Raw genomic sequence first — 23,440 nt, forward strand, 5'->3', positions numbered from 1 at the left:
ATCTCCCGGTGGCCATGAAAATATAACAGCAGCGCCGCTGCACCGGTCTAAACTCCCGAAAATGCACTCGCAGAAGCGCTCGTATATTTTGAAAATAGCAGATCTACAAGCTCACAACGCGTTGCGATGCGACCCGTTGTGAGCTTGTAAATCTTCTATTTTCAAATAGCCAATGCAGCCAGATCTGTAAGCTTAACTGAATGACTGTTAAAGCGGTTTGTTTGAATTAGTTTATAAAATGTTATATATTTTTATTATTTATTAGTGTAGATATACATTTTTGAGCGGATTATGTGTACAGATGCCTGTCATACAGTCAGACAATGCTGCTCCGCAGGTCTAGAATGGAATAAACGGGCGCAGCCAACGTCAACAACTGCTATCGACCAGACGTCTCAGCGTACGGTAGGCTGAAACCAACGTCAGGATATATTGATAAATGCCGAAAGTTGCGGTGATCTCGCCGTATGCCCATTATTTGGTCTGCACCGCGTTGATAAATGAGGGCCAATGATTTGATGTTATAATGCACATCTTATACTGAGTCAATACCTTGTCGGCAATCTGGGCATTGGCCTTAGCTAATTCCATGGGCATGGCTTGAGTTGTGCTGGTGAACTTGAAGTTGCTTGGATGCTGACGATATTTTGATTCGCTCAGGATTCGACCAGCAATCTTTGCCTTCTCCACATCAAGTGAACCAATAGGAACCCATCCAATGCCCTGCAGGTCCTTCAGTTCAGCCTTGTAAACAGCCTGGACCGGGAAAAACAAAAAGGGGGTGGGGGGTCAAACATTTTCATTGTTTCACAGATACTGAACACATAACAACAAAACAAGACAGTATCATCATGACATCACCACAACCAAAAATGTATTTCCGGGTAGATAACGGCAGCAGCGTCGCATTAGATAGGTATTATTCATGAATCTTATTTCTGGAGGAACAGGACACTTATGATATTGTTATTGACTATCATAATGTTGCTATAAATACCCACAGGTTGACAAACTAGACAGCTAATGTTTTGGACATTTTATTTTATATTGTCAAAACATTAATAGACATTCTACCCGGAAATGCCCGTTTGTTTACAAACATTCAAACATTTCGATCTGGTCTATACGTACATCACTCTGCAGATCATACGCGTGTCTGGCATGGAGAACATCAGTGGAATCTGGAAGGCAGGTCCAGCTGTGCAGGCGGGTGGTGTAGGCGGCGTGGTTGACCTGCTTCTGGTTCTTTTTGGCCAGTTCAAACTGCATCATATCCACTGGAAGGTTGAACTTGGTCTTGGACTTGTGGAAGTCCTTCTTATACAGGGCATCACTTTGAATCTTTGCTGAGTTCAGAGCCAGCACGAGCAGAGGGTCATCCGCAATGCAGCGGGCACCAATGTGATGTCCTCTCTGCTTACGGTATCCTGCAAAGTACTTGTACTGTGAAAGAGAGTGTAATATTAATGTTAAATTAAGGGGCGAAAAGTAGGACATAATAGGACATCTAATGGGGGTAATAGTAGCATGATGCACAAAAAAAACTTACATCACTGGCAATGGCAGTGGAGGCTTTGGCAGCTTGGATTGCAATGGCATCCTTGGTGACATGGTGTCCTTTCTTCTTGGACAGCTCATTGTCCAACTTGTATGCTTTCTAAAGAGGGATAAAATATATATTTGTTAAAGGAAGCATGAGTTTGTGGCCAATAAAATGCCAGTAGGTACTGTACAGTACATAATAATGTGTATTGGTCAAAGAATGAACACCACAGTGATTCTGTTCACGAAAGGTCATTCCAGATAATGATACATCATCGTTTCCTATTGGCAAATAAATGTAAATGTACTAGACCAGTCCTGTACCTCGCTGTAAATTGCCTTATTAGCTCTGGCCAGAACAATATCCATGGCATCAGGCATGATGTGGTTCGTGGTCTTGTCCACCTCCCACTTTTTCAGGTAGGCTTGCTGGAAAAGACATACATGTGCATGTTAGTGTTTTGATGTTCCATGAACACTATGTATGTAGTATTGTACAAACGGTCAAGACCATGCTGCACCTTGTTCATGATCTTGTTGTTTTCGGCAGCTAGAGCCAAGTCCATGGAATCCATCAGCTTGCTGAACTTAAAGGTGGATGGATGAGTCCGGTACTTCTTTTCACTTTGAATATCACCACCAATCTTAGCAGTCTCAACTCCAATTGAACCAATGGGCACCCATCCGACTCCTCTAATATAGTTGTTCCATTCAGACTTGTATTCCGCCTGGAGAGACATTGAGACAGGTAAGCAGGTTAAGTTACATAACTGTATTGTTTGGCTTAGTATGGGTTTGTATACTCAGATGAGTGACATTATTGATTGGCTTAGTATCTAGGCTTGTATGAATGCCGTTCAGCTTATTGATTAAGTCTTGCAGTGTCATTTAGACCATAAAAAGATAAATATCAATTGATATGAGAGAGATAGATAACGTTAATGCCACTTACTTCGCTGGATTGGACGTTCATGTTGCGACACCGTTCAATGTTCAGGTTATCGGGGAGGCAGAAATAATTGTGACCGATGTTTCTGTAGCCAATGTCCGTCTGTACTCTAGATTGGTTCTTGGCCTGAACCAGACTCATCATGTCCACGGGGGTGTGATACTTCAGCTTGGACTTGTGGTAGTCCTTTGTGTAGTTCTTGTAGCTCTGCATCTTAGCCACTGCCATGTAGTGAACCAGCAAGGGGTCGTCCTTGACACTGCGGAAGCCCACATGGTGGCCCTTCGCCTTCTCAAAGGCCAGCTTGTACTTGTACTGTAATTGGTGATGAGCATTAGTACAGCAGCGTCATAACTGTTATACTAATTAAAGTGTGGTAGTAAATATTGGTTTGGTACAGCAAGGACATCCCAACTTACATTGCTGGCAATAGTGGTGCTAGCCCTGGCGGCTAATATAGAAATGGCGTCTGCTTTCATGTTATGGCCCTTTTTGGCCATCACCGCAAGCTCGGCTTTGTAAAGTTTCTGTGAACGATGCAGAACAGAGATTAGAATTAAATGATTTGTCTTTACATACATTAAATAACAAGGACTACTATAAAATTCTGCGGTTATATTATTATATTGATGTATTACCATCACAATTTGACCATGGAAAAATACACTGGTTTATTATTGTATTTGTCACATACAAATATCACATACTGAGAAATATGATCAAGTAATTTGATTTATTAATATAACTTCTTACGTCGCTCATGCTGATGGCATTGGCCTTGGCCAAGACAATCTCAGGAGAATCTGGCATCACATGGATGTTCAGCTTGTCCGTGTCCCATTTTTTTGTGTATGCTTGCTGCAATGACACATAGATAAAAGCATACAACATATCAAAAACAGGGACTCCTGTAGAAGAGTGGGGTACATTTTCGTATTTTCATCATATGCACCTTGTTCATGATCTTGTTGTTTTCGGCAGCTAGAGCCAAGTCCATGGAATCCATCAGCTTGCTGAACTTAAAGGTGGATGGATGAGTGCGGTACTTCTTTTCACTTTGAATATCACCACCAATCTTAGCAGTCTCAACTCCAATTGAACCAATGGGAACCCATCCAGTTCCTTTAACATATTGGTTCCATTCAGACTTGTATTCCGCCTGGAAAAATAAAATAAAATAAGTCAAGTCATGCCAAGGCAATTATATTTATTTATTACACAGCTTGGTTGAATGCTTGATTCTGATTGGTCAATCGCTGAATTCAGCGGTGTTATTTCTCAATAATGACCGATGGGCTCAATAACAGACCACTGTCTAATCAAAGGCTCAGAGCACCTGCTGTGCTGCTTGAATTTTATGCCGTATCCAACATAACAGCCATCAAAACAAACACACAATGTAAATTAACAACTATACGTTGCTCTCAAGAATGTTTTTGAAAACATTTGAAGCGAGAAATAGACAATAACCGAAAATGTATTCTATTTGACACTTCCTTGTTTTCCGGTGCAACTTTTCCCTTACATAGCATATTTCATAAAAAGTCAACTCAATGCGCTTAACAAAGACAGAAAAAATGATATGCATATTATGTCTGTATTACTGTCTATATGCATTTTTATCTGCTTATAACACTGTATAATTATAGTTATAAGCGCTCATAAATATTCATGTATATGTATATATATATACGTATAAATATCATAACAATAATGTCAACTATGGACATGTATTTTCAACATTTCACACTTACATCGCTGGCCTGGGCGCACATTGCACGACAGTGCTGCACTTGCAGGTTATCAGGGAGAAGCATATAACTGTGACCGATGGTTCTGTAGCCAGCGTTTGTCTGAGCACGAGAGGCTTGCTTGGCATGAACCACACTCATCATGTCCACTGGGGAATGATACTTCAGCTTGGACTTTTCGTGGTCCTTCGTGTAGTTCCTCGAACTCTGCATCTTAGCCACTGCCATGTAGTGAACCAGCAAGGGGTCGTCCTTGACACAGCGGAAGCCCACATGGTGGCCCTTCGCCTTCTCAAAGTCCAGCTTGTACTTGTACTGTAAGAAATTTTGAGCATTTAAAGATATTGAACTTTTGTAAAACATACAGTAGGCTTTAGTTTTGCTTTGGTGCAGTAAGGTCATCCCGACTCACATTGCTGGCAATAGTGGTGCCAAGCTTGGCAGCCACAACAGAGATCGCATCTCCTTTCATGTTATGGCCCTTGTTGGCCATCGCCACAACCTCGGCTTTGTAAAGTTTCTGTCAACAATAAGAAGAGGGAATGAAATTAGATTTGTTATACTCCCCAAATTGGCATGGACAATTTCAAAATGTATGTACTACATGTCACATACTGAGAAATATGATCAAGTAATTTGATTTATTAATATAACTTCTTACGTCGCTCATGATGATGGCATTGGCCTTGGCCAGGACAATCTCAGGAGAATCTGGCATCACATGGACGGTCAGCTTGTCTTTGTCCCATTTTTTGGTGTATGCTTGCTGCAATGACATATTGAAAGTCATCCCAAAGATCAAACACAGGCACTCCTGTAGAAGAGTTTAGTACATTTTTCACTTCAAATATGTTATATGACCATGCTGCACCTTGTTCATGATCTTGTTGTTTTCGGCAGCTAGAGCCAAGTCCATGGAATCCATCAGCTTGCTGAACTTAAAGGTGGATGGATGAGTCCGGTACTTCTTTTCACTTTGAATATCACCACCAATCTTAGCAGTCTCAACTCCAATTGAACCAATGGGCACCCATCCGACTCCTCTAATATAGTTGTTCCATTCAGACTTGTATTCCGCCTGGAGAGACATTGAGACAGGTAAGCAGGTTAAGTTACATAACTGTATTGTTTGGCTTAGTATGGGTTTGTATACTCAGATGAGTGACATTATTGATTGGCTTAGTATCTAGGCTTGTATGAATGCCGTTCAGCTTATTGATTAAGTCTTGCAGTGTCATTTAGACCATAAAAAGATAAATATCAATTGATATGAGAGAGATAGATAACGTTAATGCCACTTACTTCGCTGGATTGGACGTTCATGTTGCGACACCGTTCAATGTTCAGGTTATCGGGGAGGCAGAAATAATTGTGACCGATGTTTCTGTAGCCAATGTCCGTCTGTACTCTAGATTGGTTCTTGGCCTGAACCAGACTCATCATGTCCACGGGGGTGTGATACTTCAGCTTGGACTTGTGGTAGTCCTTTGTGTAGTTCTTGTAGCTCTGCATCTTAGCCACTTCCATGTAGTGAACCAGCAAGGGGTCGTCCTTGATACTGCGGAAGCCAACATGGTGGCCCCTTGCCTTCTCGTATGCTTTCTTGTATTGCACCTGAAAAGAAAAGAGAAAATAGTAGTTCTGACTACATTCATGCCAATGCAATTGCAAATGCTGTTGATATGGTGCTTACATTGCTGGCAATATGTCTGCCATGCTTGGCATGCAGGACAGATATAGCATCAGGCTTCATGTCGTATCCCTTGGCGATATCTTCCAGCCACTGGTGATTGTAGTGACTCTGATGGAGAAAATAAGTCCATGTTAAGATTTGCTTACAATACATATTTAGTTGCATTTATGAATCTCAACAAGTATGTTGTGTTCTGACCTTGCTCATGGTCTGGGCATTGTATTTAGCCAGAATGAACTCAGGGGCATCCGTTGGTAGATGGTATGTATGCATGAACTTCTCACCAGAGGCTTTATAGGCAGTCTAGAAAGAAAAGGAGAGAGGGGAAAAAAGAACATAAACAATACATTTATTGTAGGGGGTTTCTGAAATCTTGGAACTATCACCTCAGCTAAAATACATTAGATTTTTTTTTAAAGAGCAAGATCTTACTATGTCCTGCTGCTTAGAGTTTGCCATGGCCAAGGCTATGCTCATGTTGTCGGTCTTACTGGTGAACTTGAAGGTACTGGGGTGTTGGCGGTAACTCTGTTCATCCAAAGCTGCCTTGGCAGTCTTTGCCAATTCAACACCAATGGAACCAAGAGGGACCCATCCTGCACCTCTATAAAAACTGTTGTATTCTGCCTTGTAGTTATTCTGTGGATGTGCAGACAGATAAAACATTATCAATGTCCATTATTTGTTATCCTATGTAAACTGCAATAGGCACTTTTCCCACATGTATCATAACAGTGTAAATACAGCTGCAGCTAATGAAATTAATAGGGGAGATGCTTGATTTAGATGTATCAGTTAGCAAGCATTGTTTATTGTTTATTAAGGATCCCCATTAGTCTACACCGTAGTGGAGAATATTCTTCCTGGGGTCCATTGACAGGTCCATTGACAGTAATAATGACTATTGACTAGTGCTTGCTCTTTAGCATACATACAATTGACTCATTAATTTAATTAACTGCAGCTGTCTTTACACTGTTATGACAATTCTGTGAAAAGGGCCCATTATTTTGCACAGGACAGGCACAATCAAATGAAGTCTGAAAACGTACATCACTCTGAATGTCCATCATGTTGCGACACCGTTCCAAGTTCAGGTTATCAGGGAGAAGGAAATAATTGTGAGGGATGTTTCTGTAGCCAATTTCCGTCTGTACTCTAGATTGGTTCTTGGCCTGAACCACACTCATCATGTCCACGGGGGAGTGATACTTCAGCTTGGACTTGTGGTGGTCCTTCGTGTAGTTCTTGTAGCTCTGCATCTTAGCCACTGCCATGTAGTGAACCAGCAAGGGGTCGTCCTTGATACTGCGGAAGCCAACATGGTGGCCCCTTGCCTTCTCGTATGCTTTCTTGTATTGCACCTGAAAAGAAAAGAGAAAATAGTAGTTCTGACTACATTCATAGCAATGCAATTGCAAATACTGTTGATATGGTGCTTACATTGCTGGCAATATGTCTGCCATGCTTGGCATGCAGGACAGATATAGCATCAGGCTTCATGTCGTATCCCTTGGCGATATCTTTCAACCACTGGTGATTGTAGTGACTCTGATGGAGAAAATAAGTTCAAAGTTAAGATTTGCTTACAATACATATTTAGTTGCACTTATCAATCTCAACAAGTATGTTGTGTTCTGACCTTGCTCATGGTCTGGGCATTGGATTTAGCCAGAATGAACTCAGGGGCATCCGCTGGTAGATGGTATGTATGCATGAACTTCTCTCCACTGGCTTTGTATGCTTTCTGTAAAAATCCAACAATAACAACAAGCCTGGGATTATTAGCATTCAGAAAAGTGAACTGAGTGACTGAAGACTGAGATTTATAGGCTTTGTTCAGACTGCAGGCAAATCCTTGTCAAATCTGACCTTTAGAACCGACAGTACGCACTATTATTTGCAAGTGATCAGATCGGATTTGTATATTCGGACAACATCGACCTATCTGCATTGGTTGCTGTAGCAATGACATAACGACATACCCGTCGGTGTGATTAATGCTTTTATACTCTGATCTACAAGCTGTAGGTTGTAGATCGGCTATTTTCGGCAAGCAACACCACCATACGACAACAGTTAATTCAGGCTTCAGTGTCCGAGTGTACAGACTGAGAGACATCTTTAGAATTTGATTTGAAATCCATTTCAAACCACCTAGTATTTAAATCTGATTTGCATAAATCAGTTTCCATGTGTTTATTTTTGCTTTTCAGACTTGATAAAAACCAATGCCATTCCAAACTGGATAGGCCAAAAATCTGATTTGGACTGCCAGTTTAAACATAGCATAGAAAGATCTGATGAGATATTATGGCCACTGCCACTCACCCCATCCATGATCTTGAGGTTGGCCTTGGCCAGCTCCATGTTCATGGATTCACAGGTACTGGTGAACTTGAAGCTGGAAGGATGCTGCCTGTATTTCCTCTCATCCATGGCTGCGCCTGCCACCTTGGCTTTCTCCACGTCCAGGGAGCCAATGGGGACCCAACCGGTTCCCTTCACCCCGGTCTCATAGTCCATCCTGTAGTTGTTCTGTAAGCAAAGGATGACAAGTAGAGTAGAGTACCTACGGTACAACCAGTAATGGCAGTGGATAGATAATATTTTTTTGCAACACCTAGCATTGTCTGGATTTTGTTGTGAGTGTAAGAAAACTTTACACAGCGCATATTCTTGCGCTTTATTTGCATTTGTTTCATCAAGACCTTTTTCTTTCCATATTACACTTTGGATAGAGGTATATAAAAAGAATGAGAAAAGGGACGATTACTTAAATTTTAAACGGTGAATAGTTGATTCGGTTTCAGTATTGTGACTGGTATTCCAGTGAAGCAAACCATTTGTGTGTTTGTGCCTGTCGGTTCTGTAGTCTCGATGAGTACAGTATGTGTTGTACGTATACAGTATGAGCTCTTTATAGTAGGTAAGACAACATGATACTCTTGACACATACGAGTGTATTGCTAACAGTGTAAAAAAATAAACAACGACCATGATTGCACTTTGAACATTATTTGTTCATGCCGTTTATATCCTATAATACAATTCGCATAACTGCGCATGCGTGGAGTGCCTCTGCAGTTTGTTTGCAAGCTTGCAAGCAGTTTGTTTGTAATTTGCACGCAAAACTGCTTGCACGCAAAACTGCGCATGCGTGGACATTGTCTGTGCCGCCACTGCGACACAAACTGAGCACCTTCCTTGCCACATCCGTGAAACGGGCGAGAAACAAGCGCTGCCGTGGTCTATGCAAACGAGCCACAAAAGCGCGCCCAAATACGCCCAAAATCGCTTATACAAAAGGCAGACCTGGCAACGCAGGCTACGCCAATCATGTTCGCGAGATCTACAAGCTACAGTATGGGCAGAGATGCTATGTGCCATACACCATATCTTAGCAACAACCTAAGCGCTAACTCTCATTGGTCGTGTTATGCTTAGGGCAGTTTCCAGACAGCAGCATCAAGTACTCGCTCACATAGCTCGCTGCCTCCATTACAGTCAGACGCACTGACGCAGCAACGGCTGGCCTCCGTGATTGTTCTGCGAGCCCAGCTGGACAGCACAATCACCGTCATTTCTCTAATAAATCGCCCTGTCATTCATATTGTCAAGACTTTGAGGTCACTGCAGCCTCCTACTAATGTAACGCATACTTATGTCCACTACTGTGATAGCGATCATTGTATTTCAATGATTAGTGCCCAGGGGTGCTTAACATGAGCCGTTAGCATGCGGCTAACGCTAACGCACTTTCAACGTTAGCATGTAGCTAACGCTAACGTGGTTGTCATGGCTGAAGCGGCTGTGCAATCACTTTGTCAACAATGAACGTTAGTGTGGTGCATGTTAATATTCCTGCTCAGTTACTCCATTGTAGATGGTGCGCCCACATAAGCCCAAAATCGCTTATACGACAAACACACCTGCCAACCCTCATCGTACGCAGCATTAGCTGCTAACGTGGCCTGCAACTTGGATTCTGTTGCTGCTGGTTGTTAATGCAGCCTGCTAATAGTGTCTAAAGCATGTATGTGAATTGTGAATGTTTATGTCCATTACTGTGTTGCCGTTAGTTGGGTTAAATGACTATTAGCCAAGCGCTGCCTATAATGAGCCGTTAGCGTGTAGCTAAGCTAACGAACGAGTAGCGTTAGCATGCGGCTAATGCTAACGCTGTTGTCGTGACTGAAACGGCTATGTTACACATCTTACCAACAACCTGTATGAACGTTAGTCTGGTAAATGTCATCAATGCTACCTAATTAGCCCGTTGAAGAGTTTCATTTTAGTGTATTTTGTGGGTTTTTGTGACACAATGTAACATAATGGCAGCGACGCGTTGCTGCACAATCAGAGGGCATCATGGGAAATGTAGTCATTTCTGCTAATTTCGGTTCTACTGTGTTAAGCTTGTGTTACATTACAGCTGCTTAAGGCCCCTGCATGCTACCAAATGAGGTGGTCACCCTAGCACCGTTTGTGACCACCGAAACGGGCCTTAGGTGGGCCCCACCTAGGCAATTCTATGTGGGGCCGAGGTGGGTCTTAACTGGGATGCCCATGTGGGCTATAAGTGGGTTCTACCTTGGCCCTAGGTGTATTCCAACCAACCAGAGTGCAGTGGCCATCACTCCAAATGTTGTGACGTCAGGGCTCTCAATACTGCACATTGGGGGAGGAGGAGGGGCGCAGGGCGGGCGCACAGATCGCTGAACCAATGGTAGCCCACGGATGTTTTCTCTGGAGATTTAAATTCCGCCCCTCTATGCCACATATCAGACGCGCTACAGGGTCTTTACTAACCGAGCCATGGCCCCACTGGCTACGCCACTGATATGCCCTGCCAAGTGGGCGCGGGCGCTACGTGGGCGCGGGCGCTAGAGCTGAGGCCCCGCGCAGCGGGTCCGAAGTTCTATTATATATATATATTTAATAAAAATCACACCCAGTGTGAAGTGGGCGGTGTTATCATCACAGTGATGGAAGTTCACTTCAAAAAAATAATAGTTAATTTTTGATAGTTATTTTTTTGAAGTCCGCCCCTCTATGCTAAAAAATAATAGTTAAAAAAATAATAGTTAATTTTTGATAGTTATTTTTTTGAAGTGCGTGGTGCTATTTATAGGTTATGAATGTCGTCATGCGTCTCGCTAGCCAATCACAGTGCTGAATAGAGTCAGCCAATAGAGTCAGCCAATCACAGTACAGCTAGGGGTGTACTAATGAGCCAATCACAGTACAGCTAATGAGGTGTCCCAACCCCACTTATAGGGGCAGCTACACCGCCCAAAAATCTTTATTTCTTTATAAATGTACTACACAAATTAAGATTTTTTCTTGTCTTTCCTTTGTTTGTAATGTAATGGTTAGGGTCAAAGGGAAATGAGGAGGGGGTTCTTGCCCCTTCCTCATTGACCCAATCTAATTCCAACTGAGAAATAGAAGGTAGCAATGCACCTGGCAAGTCTTTAGTCTCAACACATAATGTAATCACCCTATGGTATAAGTGCTGTAAGTGAATATTCAAACTTACATCGCTGGCGTTGAAGTTCATGTTACGAGCGAGTTCCAGGCTCATAGCGTCTGGTAGAAGAGTGTACTGGTGGGTGATCTTCTTGTAGCCAGCATTCGTCTGTACAGCTGATGCATGCTTGGCCAGAACCACGCTCATCATGTCCACGGGGGTGTGATACTTCAGCTTGGACTTGTGGTAGTCCTTCGTGTAGTTCTTGTAGCTCTGCATCTTAGCCACTGCCATGTAGTGAACCAGCAAGGGGTCGTCCTTGATGCTACGGAAGCCAACGTGGTGGCCCCTTGCCTTTTCGTATGCTTTCTTGTATTGCACCTGTCAAAGAAAAGAAAAAAAAACAATATCCTCATTCATACTCTTAAATTCAATTAATTATTCTTGTAAAATGAAGATCAAGGTTTTCTTCAGTTTTAGATAGGCGGGTTTAGTCTGACAACAAATACTTACGTTACTGACTGCATGTCTGACGGCCTTTGCAGCAATAATGGGAATAGCATCAAGCTTCAGGTGATAACCTTTACCAATTGTCTCCTCCCAGGCCGCCTTGTAGGTGTTCTGAAATCAAGAATTGGAATTATCAAGCTTCCAAACCATTCTGAAGCATGAGGCAAAACAATGTGACATGCATCTCACAACTTGTGAGGAGACTAAAGCTATGTGCTATGTGTCTAACCCACCTTGCTGATGTTGTATGCATTACTCTTGGATAGGAGGAACTCAGGGGCGTCAGCAGGCAGAGAGTACTTCTGGTGGATCGCCTCAAGGCCTCTCTTGTAGAACAGCTATGGGGGCAGAGGACAGAGATGGTAAATCAAACATGCTGCAGATCACAGCAACATTAACTCTCTTACTGCCAAGTACGACTTATGACTACCAAGGACGAGTTTGGACGAGTTTTGGAAAAAAATAGTTTAACCAGAGATAACGCGATCCGAAGATTTGCTGCTCCATTCACTCCCTGTTTAACTTATTACTTAAAAGACCTGTATCTCGGCTCCTGTGTACTTTTTTTTTACTATGTATTTTTGACCAAGACATGCTATTTTCAAAGGCGTATAAAATCGAACGGGAGGTCGCGATGACATTTTTCTTTCTTTTTGCGGAAGCACAGTGAAACCCTGTGATTAGCAACCATCAGGGGATCGATCATACTGGAGATAAATATGCTGTGACTACTTCAAAAGGTAAGAAAAATCGAAAAATCGCTGGCAGTGGGTGCACGCAGCCAGAAATAAGTCTGGCAGTGAAAGAGTTTTAGAAAATTTGAAAGTAAAAAAAGTGTGTTCCAATGGATCCAATGTAGTTATTATTTAGTCACTCACAACAAGCTCTATATTTATAAAACCCACAGACAAACTTAACCATTTTCACACACCAAAAAAAACCTAAAGAGCAGACGTGTAGATTGGCTACTTTTTTTGCGACACACGTGTACGACAATACAACACTGTATGGAGATACAAGGTTTCTGCCTGACAGCAACAATACCATGTGTCATTATTATTTCATTTTTATCTTGTGAGCCCATGAATGGCAGCCGATGCCAATGTGTGCCAACAGGGAGTTTGCAGACTTACATCACTCCTCTGAAGCTGGTTGACTCTGGCCTGCAGCATGACTGGATGGTCATCGATGGCCGTGAAGGGGACAGTGTCTGGATGTTGTCTGTACTTTCTCTGCGGGGGAGCACGGGTAAGTTGACGGGATAATTATTCCATTGCATATCAAATAATGATGTATCGCTTTCATGCATCATCAAGGGGAGGAAGAGAAGGGATGCTGTCTGTGTACATTACGTACCTCACTAAAGATTTCGCCGGCCTTCTTGACTGTTTCCTCCCCCACTGAGCCATAGGGGATCCATGGAGATCCCTTGGTGTTAGTGTTGTAGTCATACTTGTATTCATTCTGGCACAAAGAAAAGATCAAAGTGTCATATACTAGATAAGAAAACAAAAATGTTTGTTCTTCATACAGTACATAGTAGAATCCTTTATATTATATATTTTATAGAGTATATACTTTCAGAGTTAACACTCAGGAGTTTAGTGTAACAATGGATCATTTGGCTCCACAATTTCCCAACATTTACCAGAGTTTTATAAATGTCTCCACCCCACCCCACCCCACCCAGAAAATGTTCAGTCTGTCTGCAAAAACGATGCCTGATGTTTCTTACGTCACTCTGGATTTGGTTGGCTTGCTTGGCCAGGACCAGTGCTACGCTGTCGTGGGGCATGAGGTAGCGGTTGACGATGTTCTTGTAGCCAGACATGCTGGCGATAGCCTGCGACTTCTTGGCCAGGGTGACCGACATCATGTCCAGCGTGGGGGTGTACTTGGTCTTCATCTTTTCATAGTCCTTTTTATACGCACGCTGTGGACACATACAGTAAGCATGAGAATGCTGATGAACCGTGCCATATCCGACAGTCAGTGGGAATGCACACTGTCAAATCTAAAAATAATCATTCATAATAATTCATCAATAATTCATAATTCATAATTTTAAAAAATAGTGAAAATAGCAGGAGAGGTGACATTTTTTAATAATGCAGGGCACATTCAGTTTTAGTTTCACCCAGCTGATGGCTGCTGATATGATCATGATGAGTGCTCGGGGGAGAACTTTTAGGGGTTAGGTGTCGACTGGTGAACCAGTGACCTTCTGATTACCAGAAGGCAATCTCTCTAATATCTTTTACATGAGGGAAATGCTTTCTTTTCCATGCAGTTAACATAACCCTAATGTCTTACTTCGCTCTGCATTTTGGCCACATGAACGGCCAACATAATCTTGGGGTCGTCGTTAATGCTGAGGGCTCCAACCATGTGTCCCTTGTTCTTCTCAAATTCCTTCTTGTATTTAACCTGAAAGTAGCAACAACAACAACATTTGAATTTAAATTCTATACAGAAAACACCAAACACACTGTATATTAAAAAGGAGGGATTTAATTATTCCCATAAAAATGATTGAATACTCACATCACTGACAATGTTTGTGTGAGCACGCGCGGCAAGGATCGAGATGGCGTCACCCTTGACCTCAAACTGCTTGGCTTTAAGTTTATCCCAGTCATAGTGATAGCAGTTCTACAGCAATAGCAAAAACATTGGAATTTGAGTTTTAAACTGCAACGGCAAATGGACTCTGGGATAGAAGGCATGAAAAAGTTTATATTTCAGTGAAAAAACAAACACACTTGTAGTTTGTTTACTTACATCACTAAGGTTATAGGCGTTAACTCTGGACTGGATGAAGAATGGATAGTCTGGCGGCAGGACATTTTTAACCTTCATCTTCTCATAATCTGCATGGTAGTTGAGCTGTAAAGAAAAGGAGAGGGAAATCAGAATGGAATTGATCACTGTACTCTTTGATTCCCCTCAAATTCATGAGTCTTGGTTGCACGCTTAACAGCAACATTTTAGCGAGCAAACTCTAGACAGGATTAAAAAGTTATTTTACTTCCTGTCACTAGAGGGTGGTGGCGGCCTAACCAAGCTCTTTCTTTGTCTGATAGTTATGTCTAGTAAACAGTCACTTTCCTTGTCCAACAACCCCTGTGTGATCACAGGGTTTATTCTGGGCTAACTGAACGCATGCTACTATTTATACTACAGAGAGATGGCTCTCCAGTTTCCATGGTGTTCACGGAAAGACAGCTGGGCTATGTGGATGGATGGGCACATTTTTTAAGTCTTCTCTTCGGCTATCATGTCTCACAATCTGATCCAATGCATTAGCTGCCTCTGATTTTGAGTCAGTAAATGTACACAGTGTGTAACAACTGAAAATGTACCGGTAATTGTATTCACTTCATCCAAATGACATTTAACCTGACCCCCCCCCCCCCCCCACCAAACAGAAGAAAAACAATATATATATTCTACTTGGCTTACATTACAGTTCTACAATTTCTAGTGGACTTTTGTTTTGTTTTTCAAAACATTTTCAACAATGGCAACATTTTGATACATACAACACTTAGCTGTTTGGCATTGATGGCAGCTTGAACTTGAACTGGAGAATCCGTCACTTGTGTAAATTTCACTGTGCCCGGATGTTGCCGGTATACTTTCTGCAAAACACAACACAAAAACTCTATGAAATATTTCTATATGAATAAAATGTTAGGGCTACTTGGTTGATTTTAAGGAATAATTAACTACATAAATCCAATCAACCAAGATTACTTACGTCTTTACACTTTTCAAGACTCTTAGTAGCTTCGTATACAGGCGTAACAGTTTGAGGGAAGAAGCACCTTGAGTTGATGTCTGCAGCATCTGCTTTATACCATTGCTGAAAAACCAGATGCAGGACATGAGGAGTGCATACATTACTAAGAATGTCAGAAAATTCTCATATTTTGACCCCCCCAAAAAAGCACAACCCTAAGCAACTTACAGCACACTTCATTTCTTCAAGTTGCTTGCAGTGAACCATATAGAGATCCTCGTAGCTGCCAATATAGTGTCCCTTCACCTCCTCTTCATACTTTGTTTTGTATTTTGCCTGGGAAGAAAATGAACATGGTCATATTAAATCTGGACATGGGATTGGACAAAAGACCTCATCAAATTAGAGGGCTGAAATGACAGGGAAAAAGGACGTCCGTAGGGGTGTACCAGTTAATCGAACTAATCGATTTAATCAATTATTTAAAAAAACAGGCCCCAATAGTTTTAATAAAATAATCAATTTAGAAAAATAGTGAAAATAGCAGATCTACTAGCTCACAATGCGTCATTATGCGATGCATTGTGAGCTTGTAGATTTTTGCTATTTTATAACAAAAGTATAAAATAGGTATTAAGTGTTAATCAGAGTCATCGATTTAGTCGCTTATAAAAAATCGACTCACTTTTTTTTCATGTCGATTCACATATATATACTTTTCTAAAACTAACCAATAAAATAATCAATAAGTAATTGATTATTGCAGCCCGACCTCGAATTACAGGGCTGGTGTTACTGAGTTTCTCTAGTCTACAGAAATACTCACATCAGTAAACTGTTTAAGTACAGAGTCCATCTGAAACTTGGGCGTGTCGCAGTAGTTGATGCTGGATCCCCTGGATTTCTCATAGCTTTGTTTGTACACTTTCTGTAAGGGATAGGAAACAAATCACACTTATCAGGAGAATTATAAATAAATCCGAGATTTTGAGAAATAAGCTTATATATGAGGTATATGGAACTGCCCAAATGTACATTTGTAAATACTTTTATGTAGCTAAAAGTGTTACTTAAGTATGGTACAAGTGGGTTAACTTTTTGATTTTTGTAAAAAACGTTATTTGAGGGTTATTTGTGGAGGTACACTGCAGAACAGGGATGTCATATGTGGAGCCGATAGCTCCTTCTACATGGTGTTCCTCGGACACCTACATCACTGAGGATGGTTCCAGCATATCTGAGCTGTCTGAGAAGGGGATTCTCTGTAGCGGGAAGAGTGTTGTAACCGGACTGGTCTTTTGCCTTCTCGTATTCCTTCTTGTATTGGACCTAGGGATAAAAACACAGAGTAGAGAACAGAGTAAGTGTGGAGAACAGATACAAGCTTTATGATGAGGTATATCAGTGGTGGCATTTCTAACCATATGTTTGATACCTTTGACAATATATACTGTATTTACTGTATTTAACATTTTAAAAGATTTTCCCATGACCACCTGTAATTATGCCATGAACCACTAGTGTTCCATGGGCCGCTGTTTGAGAAAACAGTGAGAAACAATGAGTCACATCACATCTACTGCAATCTGGGAACCCATCGCCAAATAAAAAAGGAAAAACAGCGCCCTCTGCTGTTTTTTACTGAGCAGAATCTGTTCTTGAGAGATTACATCTACTGTAATGTAATATTTTAAATAATTATGACTGATGCGTCAAATGACGAATAACCGCATTGTATGTGGATGGGTGGGTGGCCTAGAGTGTAGCTGCAACTATACTAGCATACACTAATTCATAAGAACAAAATGAGGTACAGCTCAACTTTCTAATACATGTTTCGCATGAGAAAAAATCTATAAAAGCAAAGTCATGCCTTTTGACCATGTAGGTGTGCGTGTATGTGTGTGTGTGGTTGTATTACTGTACTTGTGTGTCTGTACACAAGTGTAGACGAAATTGAGAAACAGACATTGTGAAGAAGAGATTTTTTTTTATCGTTAAAAAATATTTTTAGATTTAGATTTACAATTAGGAAAAGATTCGGGTTGGGCTTAGGGTGGATTAGACGTTAGAGGTTAGGTTTAGGGGTTAGGGTTGGCCTGATTTGTTGGTAGCTGGTGTTGGTAGCTGGCTTTAGGGTTAAGGTTTAAAAATGGCAAAAATAAACTGACAACTAAAATGGCATTCATAAGATCACTGTCCGGAAATATTGATATTCTCACAATTATAGAAATGTGTGTGTGTGTGTGTGTGTGTGTGTGTGTGTGTGTGTGTGTGTGTGTGTGTGCGTGTGCGTGCGTGTGCGTGGTATTGGTGATTGCTGGTGGTACTCACTTGGCTAATAGCTATACGAGCCTTCTTGTTTGAATCGTAAACAGGAGTCTCATTTTGCATGAAATTAATGCGGCTTTTCGTCTTATCCCATTTTTTCGTGTAGAGCCTCTGTGAACGAATGAGGGCAGTGGTTAAGGCATAAACGAAGAAAAAACACTTATCCAATTTAAACCTGGCATTGTTACAAAAATATAGCAAACATAGCCGATCTACAAGCTCACAATGTGTCGCAACGCGACGCCTTGCGAGATTGCAGATACGCCCTTTTTGCTGTTCATTGTAAGACAAAGTATACAGGGCTTAAGTGGTGAACAGGATGTGACAAGAAGGTAGGTAATGTTCTTACATTGCTGAGGTTCTCCATCGCCACCCTGGCAGTGGCCACGTCAAAGTAGGGGGTCTCGCACCACTGGCCCTTCACATTCTTATTGTAGTCCTCCTTGTACTTGAGCTGCAGGGGAGATGCAATAATAATAAATAATAATACTAGTAACAATAAGCATTACATGACAAAGAGTCAACAAGTTCTTAGCCTAAGTGTAGCACTAGAGGAAAGATCTTGGGGTCACCAAAATCAGTAGAGTTCATCCTGGAATCTACCTATTAGATTATGAAATATCTTGTGTGCAAAGTTGACATCTTGAAATGAGGGTTGCGCTAAAGGAAAGGTCATGGCGTCACTCAAATGGTTACGGTTCATCCTCCAGGAAGGAGAGAGCACGAATGCGCTTAGCAAGTTTCATGACAATCCTGCTGCCAGTAGATTGATATCTTGTTTGGTTCCAAACTGTTGGACAGACCGACATTGCCATCCTCAGAGCCCTGACACAAGGCTAATAATTAATACTAGAGTTCGTCCACGCATGCGCTGTGTAACTGGAAAAATGTGACGCATATCCCGTAGGAGCACTAATGGCGCAATGATGTAGTTTCATACAAATACAAAGCGTATGGAACATTTTAAAGTTGCAAACATGAAATGTAGTTTATTGGCCATGGCATGCTTTTATGTGTGCATAGTGTGTTGAGGCAATTGCACAATGGTGTGCTAGAAGAAGGCACATGGATAAACAACATAGGCCTTCTTCTATTAAGGTGGCTGGATAACAATAAGATAACAATTTAGCTTTTTTGTCTTTAAATCATGAATAAGAGTGCCTACAGTATGTATGTACTATGTAAGTGTCCTGGTGTGCACTGGTGTGGACGAGTGTATTTTCTTTCCCAAGCATTATTACATGCATAACAAAAGAAAGTTCCTTTTGCCACCCAGTGCTGTGTTAAGCTCAGATAAACAAGGAAAACTTTATTAGGATTGTCCATATCTATGTGATGAGAGACGTTTGGTGGTCAACAGGTATTCCTGTAATTTACTGCTATCATTAGGACTTGGACTCTCTCTGCCAGCCTAGAATGTCTCTCTCCAATAATACCATAGAGCAGGTGTTCAGTTATTCCTATCAGTCTCCTGGGGATGATCGGACCCTTGAGTGGGGGGGGGGGGGGGGGGGCATCAGTGGACGTACAATATCCATCATAGTTTTGGTTGAGTGAAAGCTAACATCCACAAATTAACCAGTAATGAACCACTTTCAACCAGGCGTCCCTATTTTGGCCATGCCATTAAATGTGAACATTTTCCCCAAAAAATCTGAACATAGCAAATATAGCAGATCTACTAGTGGCTATGACAGAATTAACTTTTATCTTTTTATTTGTATCCCTTTCTTTGTGCACAAGTCATACGATCTCACTAGTTTAGTCTATACTGTATTTTCATCAATATGTACAGTGTTGAGAATCAGGCACTTACATCACTGCGCTGTTTGAACACCTTTCTGGCCAGCTCCATCTCAGGAGAGTCAGCCAGGGAGGTGTACTTGGCTTTGCGCTGGTCATGACCCTTCTTGTAGTGAATCTGCAGGGGACACAGTGGAAGAGGGAAAGGGGGCGAGATTTACTGACACTAGTTAATTATTCCAGATCAATAGCTGACCTGAGTGCACGCAGCCCGTGACACATGAAACATTTCCACACCTCACTCCGATGTCATCTAATTGGATCAGTGGGTTCCCCACATCATCCAAAATATGAAATTGAATTGTTGTCAGGAGAGAGAGAGAGAGAGAGAGAGAGAGAGAGAGAGAGAGAGAGAGAGAGAGAGAGAGAGAGAGAGAGAGAGGGGGGGTTGAGTGAGAGACAGAGTTTGGGTTGATGATTTTAATTTCCTGTTAAAAATAACATTGGGATTTTTGGGGCACCGCTGGCCTAGCGGTTAAGGCGCATACCACATATCGGCTCTAATGCCGCGGGTTCGAGTCCTGAGCCACTTATGACTTATAACCATGCATAGTGTCAGCGAGAAACAGAATCTTATATTGTAACTGAATGTTGTATAGCAGTCTTGCTTCCCATATCCCTACTCCACACTGTGTTTGCACTGTCCCAGCACAGGGGTAGGGTATGGTAGAAGACACAGTACCTGTTTAGTGACAGAAACAGGTGGGGTTGTTCAGATTCCAAGAACCTAATCGCTATTCTAGAGGGCGGTACAGTACATACTTCCATATTGTATGCTTCCATGAAGCAAAAAGAACATTGAACTTGGGACTCAGGGCAGAAAGGGTGTGATACAGTATGCATTATTTTTGGTCAGAATACATGTTTCTCATATCCTCTAGTCTAGATTAGACAAGTAGTTGAGAAGTGTTGGTCCACTTACGTCACTGATGACCTCCTGAGCCTTGGCCACCCTGCGCAGCTCAGGACTGTCAGAGTAGGGCAAGTTCATGGTCTTATCATAATCCCAGTCCTCCGTGTACAGTTTCTGAAAACAAAGTAGCCATGAGTTAGAATTTTTTGAATTAGATCAAATCAAATCAAGCGCAGGAGCCATTTCATGGGCATATCACATATATTAAAATAACATGCAGTAATTATATGTCTCATATGCCTCTGCTTTTGATATTATCCCCCTATGGGCATTTTTTATCACCGGTGCGAATATGTTTTTATCCCTGCCTCTGGTCAGACTGAAGTAAATGCATGCATTTCCTTTTGTTAGACTGTCTGATATGTTTGATAACATCAGTTTAATTGAAAAATCTATGTTAAAGGAGCACTTCACCCATTTATCTTCCTATACTTGTTCCTCACTAATGCTCATTATAACATGGCACATTTTCCATCTGCTTTCCGTCTCATTGGTGGGCAATGGACAGTTCAGAAACTTGCCTATCAATGACATCATCAATGGGGATTCCAAATTATAGAAACAACTACAGCCTTACTCTTCCTGGAAAGTTAGCGTACTGAAATAGAAGCCATTGTTCTTGCATTAATAAAAATAAAAATAAAAGTTTGAAATCTTGTTAGAAATGACCAAAACTGTCTACGGATGATGTCACTGGTAGGCAGGTGTTCTGAACTATCCACAGCCCTCCTCTGAGACACAGAGGGAGTAGACAGAAATGGTGCTATCTCTTTTACCGGGTGCAGGTTCAAAGAGAATTAAACTAAATCAAAAGATCACCAGCACTCACTTTAAGTCCTTAGCTTGATTTTTTTGGCACGGGCAGCTACAGACAGACACGTTTCGGCTTGAGCCTTCCTCAGACTGACCAACAAATTGAACCCAGAGCACACACACTGATAAAACAGTGTACGCTCACTGTCCTGTTTGAACGGCAGACCATGTTTACCTTGCTGTAGTTCCTGGCGTTCCTTACAGCCAGAACCAGTTCAGGCGCATCAGGGGGCAGCAGATACCTGTCCTTAATCTCATCCCACTTCTGTCTGTACAGAACCTAGAGGAAGGGAAAGAACCCAGAGCAGTCAATACCATGCCCAGCACTGAGCAGTTTAGCTCTTTAACCACATGAACCCTATTAATGAACATTCATTGAAAATAGCAGATCTACAAGCTCACAATGTGAGCTATGTCCAACAAAGATATTTGGCGTAGAGGGAAAAAAGGAGGGGGCCTGGGGGTCCCATGTCAAACAACTCTGAGAGTGTAAAAATGGGCCCACTTTCAGAGATAAATTGACACTCAAGATTTTGCAGTGTATGCGATCACTTTCAGGGCACTCACCTTGCTGATCAATTCATTCACATGCTTGACATGCACGATGTCTCTAGCATCGCCGCCGTACAAGCTGGTTGTCTTGGCCTTGTTGCCCTCCATGCGGTATTTCACCTGGTGGACGATAATATACATCATTATTCCATTATATTTCTATCTTTGAAAAACAATGCAGGATATCTATGTTTTTTTAAGGCATTTATTTATCAATTTATTTTGCTGACCAGGCATGCTTTTTTTTCAGCCTTACCACTTTTTTTTATAGCAGTGACCAATTTACAAGAATACCTTCAAATATTACTGCTTGACTAAATATTATGACTTGATACAATTTTATTCAAATGACTCAAATTAGTACTTGAATGGGATAAATAAAAGCATGGAAGTTAGTACCTCACTCAGCTGCTGTTGAGCCTTCCTGATGCGTATCATCTCAGGGGTATCAGTACATAAAGCAGGTGGCGTCCCCCTGGACAGGTCATAGGCCTTACGATACACATTCTGTTGGGGAGTATGTATACACATTCAAAAGAGTTAGGAAAGATATTTTAACCACATGAGCCCTAGAATCCCTATTCTGGGGTGAACATTCAGCAAAAATAGCAGACATACAAGCTCACAACACTTCGCATTGTGACGGTACATTGTGAGCCTGTAGATTGGCTATTTTCTGCCAAGATATTTTAGAGGAAAAAAATAGGGGACCAAGTAAGAGTTTAAGTGGTTAAAATATTGTACTGTAAATGTAAAACAATATGGACTGTAGTGTAAAACTCCTGTTGCTTACGTGGCTGTACTGCTCCAGCATCTTGGTGGCCTGAGCCAAGTAAGGGGTCATGAACTTGGAAGTATCCACCTTGACCTTCTTCCTAACTTTCCTGACCTCCAAGCCAGAGCCAGCGCCAGACTGTGGGAGAGCAGAGGGAAATGCAATTAACTACCATTCCTGATACAATGACCAGTGGTCCCACAAAACCACTTTCAGCAGGCAAAGCAAGAGTAGCCTACACTGTAAAATCCTGAGTGTTCATTTAAAGCTGCAATCAAGAACTAATTTTAATGAATAAAACATGATTTTTGACCAAATGTGTGGTAGAGTATGCTAATACAATATACTAATACAATATCTGCAGAGTTGGAGGTAGTGTCCGTACTCTTCCAATGAGACATTTAGCACCTGGTGTCAGGTAGGACACACGTGTGAGGCAAGTAGTACTGCCTGAAGCTCTTAAAGGGCTATTTCACTTTCAAACATGTTTGGGGTCATTTTAACGTCTACTCTGGCTTTTGTGAGCACCCCAGACAGTTTTTAAGTTGCTTGATTCAGTATTTAGATATTTGAAATTAATTTTATCAGACACG

The 23,440-nt window shown here is 41.6% G+C and overlaps 1 protein-coding gene across 4 annotated transcripts in view; it reads right to left on the reverse strand.

The window, feature by feature from the left end:
* The window catches only part of neb (nebulin), an 84,054-nt gene that overhangs the window by 54,215 nt on the left and 6,399 nt on the right, over positions 1-23,440 (reverse strand). For all 4 annotated transcript variants that reach the window (XM_080456565.1, XM_080456564.1, XM_080456563.1 and 1 more), the window contains exons 4-46: positions 22,866-22,985; positions 22,472-22,579; positions 22,088-22,192; positions 21,696-21,800; positions 20,717-20,821; positions 19,808-19,912; positions 18,341-18,445; positions 17,995-18,102; positions 16,873-16,989; positions 16,487-16,588; positions 15,889-15,996; positions 15,679-15,783; positions 15,461-15,559; positions 14,700-14,804; positions 14,463-14,570; positions 14,232-14,345; positions 13,654-13,851; positions 13,275-13,382; positions 13,052-13,150; positions 12,152-12,256; positions 11,922-12,029; positions 11,478-11,789; positions 8,267-8,473; positions 7,578-7,682; positions 7,379-7,486; positions 6,988-7,299; positions 6,368-6,574; positions 6,134-6,238; positions 5,936-6,043; positions 5,545-5,856; positions 5,114-5,320; positions 4,904-5,008; positions 4,655-4,762; positions 4,246-4,557; positions 3,444-3,650; positions 3,245-3,349; positions 2,911-3,018; positions 2,495-2,806; positions 2,064-2,270; positions 1,867-1,971; positions 1,550-1,657; positions 1,132-1,443; positions 553-756 (exon numbers count right to left, since the gene is read on the reverse strand). In XM_080456565.1, coding sequence (XP_080312691.1) covers positions 553-756; positions 1,132-1,443; positions 1,550-1,657; positions 1,867-1,971; positions 2,064-2,270; positions 2,495-2,806; positions 2,911-3,018; positions 3,245-3,349; positions 3,444-3,650; positions 4,246-4,557; positions 4,655-4,762; positions 4,904-5,008; positions 5,114-5,320; positions 5,545-5,856; positions 5,936-6,043; positions 6,134-6,238; positions 6,368-6,574; positions 6,988-7,299; positions 7,379-7,486; positions 7,578-7,682; positions 8,267-8,473; positions 11,478-11,789; positions 11,922-12,029; positions 12,152-12,256; positions 13,052-13,150; positions 13,275-13,382; positions 13,654-13,851; positions 14,232-14,345; positions 14,463-14,570; positions 14,700-14,804; positions 15,461-15,559; positions 15,679-15,783; positions 15,889-15,996; positions 16,487-16,588; positions 16,873-16,989; positions 17,995-18,102; positions 18,341-18,445; positions 19,808-19,912; positions 20,717-20,821; positions 21,696-21,800; positions 22,088-22,192; positions 22,472-22,579; positions 22,866-22,985 — 6,513 coding nt within the window. The remainder of the gene's footprint in view (positions 1-552; positions 757-1,131; positions 1,444-1,549; positions 1,658-1,866; positions 1,972-2,063; positions 2,271-2,494; positions 2,807-2,910; positions 3,019-3,244; positions 3,350-3,443; positions 3,651-4,245; positions 4,558-4,654; positions 4,763-4,903; positions 5,009-5,113; positions 5,321-5,544; positions 5,857-5,935; positions 6,044-6,133; positions 6,239-6,367; positions 6,575-6,987; positions 7,300-7,378; positions 7,487-7,577; positions 7,683-8,266; positions 8,474-11,477; positions 11,790-11,921; positions 12,030-12,151; positions 12,257-13,051; positions 13,151-13,274; positions 13,383-13,653; positions 13,852-14,231; positions 14,346-14,462; positions 14,571-14,699; positions 14,805-15,460; positions 15,560-15,678; positions 15,784-15,888; positions 15,997-16,486; positions 16,589-16,872; positions 16,990-17,994; positions 18,103-18,340; positions 18,446-19,807; positions 19,913-20,716; positions 20,822-21,695; positions 21,801-22,087; positions 22,193-22,471; positions 22,580-22,865; positions 22,986-23,440) is intronic.

The sequence above is a fragment of the Gymnoscopelus braueri genome (assembly GCF_963280865.1).
Source record: "Gymnoscopelus braueri genome assembly, chromosome: 18".
In the NCBI taxonomy this organism is placed as follows: Eukaryota; Metazoa; Chordata; class Actinopteri; order Myctophiformes; family Myctophidae; genus Gymnoscopelus; species Gymnoscopelus braueri.